General features: G+C 33.7%; 1 protein-coding gene across 1 annotated transcript in view; it reads left to right on the top strand.

The window, feature by feature from the left end:
- LOC108367216 (uncharacterized) overlaps nt 1-2,660 on the top strand; it is a 9,249-nt gene extending 6,589 nt beyond the window's left edge. Inside the window, exons 3-6 of the mRNA XM_017621810.1 lie at nt 1,633-1,677; nt 1,806-2,086; nt 2,322-2,432; nt 2,495-2,660. Coding sequence (XP_017477299.1) covers nt 1,633-1,677; nt 1,806-2,086; nt 2,322-2,432; nt 2,495-2,660 — 603 coding nt within the window. The remainder of the gene's footprint in view (nt 1-1,632; nt 1,678-1,805; nt 2,087-2,321; nt 2,433-2,494) is intronic.
- Nucleotides 2,661-4,742: the final 2,082 nt, after the last annotated feature.

Below are 4,742 nucleotides of genomic sequence, written 5' to 3'. Positions count from 1 at the left end.
CCAAAAGAGTCCGAAATGAGCCAGTATGGATGGTTGGTCTAAGAATCATATTTTTGTCGAATTTTTGACGAAATAAAGACTCAATTTAGAGTCATAAATTCTGAGCTTTCAGAAAATTGTTTGAATCGCCCTATAAACATTCGGACTCATTTTGAAGTCAGAAAAGTCTCAGAATTCTGAGTAGTTACCCTCTTTATGCGCTCAAAACAGAGTCAGAACAGAGCGTATTTCCCTTCTTAGAAGGGCGTCCAATACGTGTCCAAGTTCGGAGTCATATTAGAATCTAAAATAAGACGTTTTTCTGAGTCTCAAAAACAAATATTCTTTATAATTCTGATTATTAAAAAAAATTCTGAGCACTCAGAAATTGTTTACAAGAGAAATGTTCACAGATCATATACTTACATATATCCGCATGTATATCGAGGGCTTATATTCACTACCGTCTATCTGCACTTTTCATTATGAAATAAAATTTAAAATACATTACAAAATATTGCTACAGTATAAGGAAAAGTTGATAAGTCCTTTTCGAGAAATTGTATAGATCAGGAAAAAGACTTCTTTTAGCCATTTCGCAAAACTTATAATAGAATGTTTTGCGTGTTGTCTTGCGTTGAATATAAACGAGAGAAAATAAAACAAGTACCTTAATCCTTTCGAAACGACCTATCAATTTGGCAAAGTATTCTGGTGTTTTTTACCCCAAGGTTTCTTCTTTACATGCTAACCGCCCACGAAACATAATCTGTTGAAGCCTGCACTATCATAACCGATAAAATTCGGATAAGCTGATTGATTAGAGCAGAGCATAAAGTGAAAACAAATTGGTTCGTTTTAAAGAAAGGAGAAGAAACAAACATCGATGAACTCTAGGTGGAAACCCACAGGCCGGTCAAATTCTTTACGAAGTCCTTTCACAGGATGTTGATACGAAACTTCACTTTTGGAAGGCCTTGAGGTCTTTTGGTATGAAAAAAGCATGTCTGTATGGTAACGCTTTCCAACAGGAAAGCAAAGGCGACACCCCTATTTTGATTTTTTCGCGTCACCTCTTAATACTCTCTTCTTTAACATTGGTCAGTCTGGTTTTGGCGCGACACCAATTTATTTGAATATTGATCAATTATGCATCGACAATTATGTTAAATGAAAATTCCTTTTTTAATTGAAATGTCCCTTTTATGCCAAATAGGGAAATTATCCACAGTCTGGCATCACTGGATAACATCTGTAACTACTACGCAAAATTTTATTGACAATTTTCATCAACACTTCTTCAAATTTGTTCGTCACCACCGTCACCAATATTGGCATTTAATTGGATATAAATATATGTAAATGAAGTTTTACATGTGATCTATATGTACATATGTACATACATACGTACCACTTTATTTACCACTTCATTAGCATATTATTACGAATCGCAATGTAATTGTTAGGCCTTAGTGTTACAATAAAAGTTGTACCCGCAATATGTCCCCTGTTACGTCCAAACTATTATGACCGATTCTTTGACACTCGAGTGTGTGCTATTTGCAAAACTAGCTAACAGTTGACAATATGCTGCCTTGGCATTTCGTCCTCCTCATTTATATTTGCACAAGCATTTGTTTTAAAATTTTTCAGTCAACGACAGCGTTTTTGCTTTTTCCCAATAATACAGTGCTACAGGTGTGATTAACTAAGATATATGTATATATTTTTTTTTTTGTAAAGATAATAAAAAGCATTTTTGTAACTTTTATTGCGTATGAAATTACAAATTTTGGAGCAAATTTAATATTCGTTTAACTTTTTAGATAATCGCTTCAATATCTATTCCGATCGCCGACTTACCTCCAAAGCGCAAAGTCTTCTGGGATTGGGGCCTACAAATGAACCATGTGATGCCCTACGATGCGGCTTCTTTCTACAATGTGCCCATTTGGTCCACAATGAAACGCGATGCTGAAAATGTGGGTAGTCGAAGGGTCAACGACAACCAAACATTTACGGCATGGATTGATGCTTTAGGAAATAGACATATTTTCGATTTCACAGCTGGTGAATTGTACAGATCAATCGAGCGTTTGATAGAAAGGTAAGAGAAAATGAGAAAACGTGAAAATACATGTATTTAATTTTAATGAAGCAGCCTACTGACTTTCTCTGAAAATCGACTTGAATTGCAATTAGATAAGATAAACAATCGTACATATGCATTTTAATCAAAAAATACTAGTTTTTCGAGTTTCTGACAACTTTAATATTTTTATGTGTAACAGTTGAGAAATGCTAATACAAAAAAAAAAAAAATGTTTGTTGCCTCTTTTCAGTTATGGATATCATTCCAGTTGTTTACTCCAAAGCGTGTGCGACTTAGCTAAACATCCCTTTGACGTCGAGCAGCAGCACTTAATCGCAGATTTAATTACATTCATACTCACGTAATTGAAAGAAAGAATAATTAATTCAATTAGCCCTTTCACCTTTTTTTTTTTCGTTCCAGACCTTCGTGGCACATGGGATTTGTTGTAAGCGAAGACAACCAGCGAAGAGCATACGAGACTGCAGAGCAATCTGGGACTCGTCGTTTGAATTGCAAAAGGCTGTTTCCTGCATGTAAAAAGAATCTGCTTCAAGTGATAACATATGTGATTTTTGAAAATGGCTGATCCTTAGTGTATGTGCATGAATGCATGTTTGTACATGTGTATATACGAGAGTAATATTTTGTACATTTAACTATTTAGTATGTAGTAAACTTATTTAACTAAGTATTTTTAATAGCATTTCGCTCTACGCAGAAGATCGAGAAAATATTAGCAATAAAATGTATTTCATTCGAAATATACGAGCTCAGTTGCTAAGTAAATGCAACACTGCTACTAACTACTACCATCTGGAGTCCGACCGAACCTTCCGCTTCGGCTTCGGTTTATTTCATAATCCGCAATATTCCGGCAATATTTTCATAATCCGCTGAATGCTCGGCTTCTTCAAAAAAAAAAAAATACATGTATTATAATTTAAAAGTATATATTTAATGTGAATAATCTGTTTTAAAAAAAAAATTGGTATTGTAACTTTTTTGTTGAAATCAGCTGACTGTCAGCTGAGAACTTCGAAATTTGTAATTGTAATGAAGGAATAGACATGCGTGCTGATATCTTTCAATATTGGAATAAATACTAGCTCCCTAAAGTTACTTAAAGCAGTTGCTGAAAATTATCTTTCCGCTCCACCCACCAGCGGTCACAAAACAAACTCGTTGATCTCCAACTTGTCAAATAACGTTAAATTATAGGCATCTAACATGATTAACCGGGAAGTGACCAATCAAAGTACGAGCTATATGACCTAAACACATCATACCTGCTTGAATCCTCGTTGATTTTTCATGCAAATAGAGTTTTGAGTAATTTTTATGAAGTGTGAAGTAAAGTGTTTTGTGATATATTTTTACTCATTTTGTGAATTTGGTGCAAGGTCCATTTACGGAGTACCCTGTTGTAATAAAACAATTAAACTATTTTGTAAAAAAAACACAAGACGAAAAATTATACATTGAGTTTACTAACGCAATACATTCATTAGAGTGGTCCATTAAATCAATTAAAAGATTTTTTCAGTCTCATCCCCTCAATTGGTAATACGACGGCCATAGATATCACATATGTAAAAAAATTAATTTAATACGGAAAATCGATGCTTTTATAGTCGAAGATACCACATATAAATTTTGGTCCCGAGTGGAGTCGGTTAAGACGTTTTCATAGGGTAATCTGAACTTTGCGACACACCTTAACCGCCTCCAATCGGGTCCAAAATTTCTATTTGATATCTTCGACTATACTAGCATCGACGTAGGGGTTGAGGCTTAGGAAATCTGATGTAAAAATTTGCTTCCTACATATAAGGACCACCCTAATGGGAGGCTCCATGGGGAAAGTGAACCTCGGTGCAAAAATTATTTTCTTTATAAAACTAACAATCGTGTGGATAAGACAATTATAAAAATCTTGAATCAACCAAAAACTAACAAATTAAAGCTTGCGCGGACTAGTCCATTATCTATATACCCTTGTGGTCAACTGATTAAATTAAGATACATTTTGACCAGTTTTGGTTTTTTATTTTGTTGATATAATGTTCGTATTTTTTCTTTTATAAAAGTGTAGCACAGAACCACCTAAATCTACATTTCAAACTTCTTACAAAATTATAAAAATTCAACAAACTTTAAAAATTACGCCCAAAAATTTAAAACTTTTTGTTAAGAATTTTTTGGTATGCAGTTTTGTAGTCCATTAAATTTAAGTAGGTAAAAGTCAAAAATTCAAAGTTAAAATCCAAAGATAAAACGTGAGTGAATTTAACCCCTACTTGGCTTCTTATATTTTTTAATAACTTATCTTTATATATGGACCACACTAAAAGCTCCTTTTCATATAAAAATGCATACGTGTCCTACCCGTGACAAACGTTGTCGCACCCGTGACAGAGGAATTTCGGATTTTTTGTATAATGAAAAGGATGAAGATGTATAATGAAGAATGATTGCCATGATGTTTTTGTAGTTTTTGCTTTGTTTGTGTTCGTGGTTCAATCAAGTGCACACAGAGAAGTGAAATAAATTCGCAGATTTTCCGTAAAATATATGTGCTCTAAAAAGCAGGTTCTTTTTTTTTGTCCCACTCGTGACAGGAGAAATAAATCAGATTTTTTCCAAATAAAAGTAAGCTGGAATTTTTTTC

The sequence above is a fragment of the Rhagoletis zephyria genome, unplaced genomic scaffold (genome assembly GCF_001687245.7).
Source record: "Rhagoletis zephyria isolate East Lansing unplaced genomic scaffold, Rhagoletis_zephyria_1.1 Rzeph_scaffold_02586, whole genome shotgun sequence".
Taxonomy (NCBI): domain Eukaryota; kingdom Metazoa; phylum Arthropoda; class Insecta; order Diptera; family Tephritidae; genus Rhagoletis; species Rhagoletis zephyria.
This window is presented reverse-complemented; position numbering and strand designations above follow the sequence as displayed.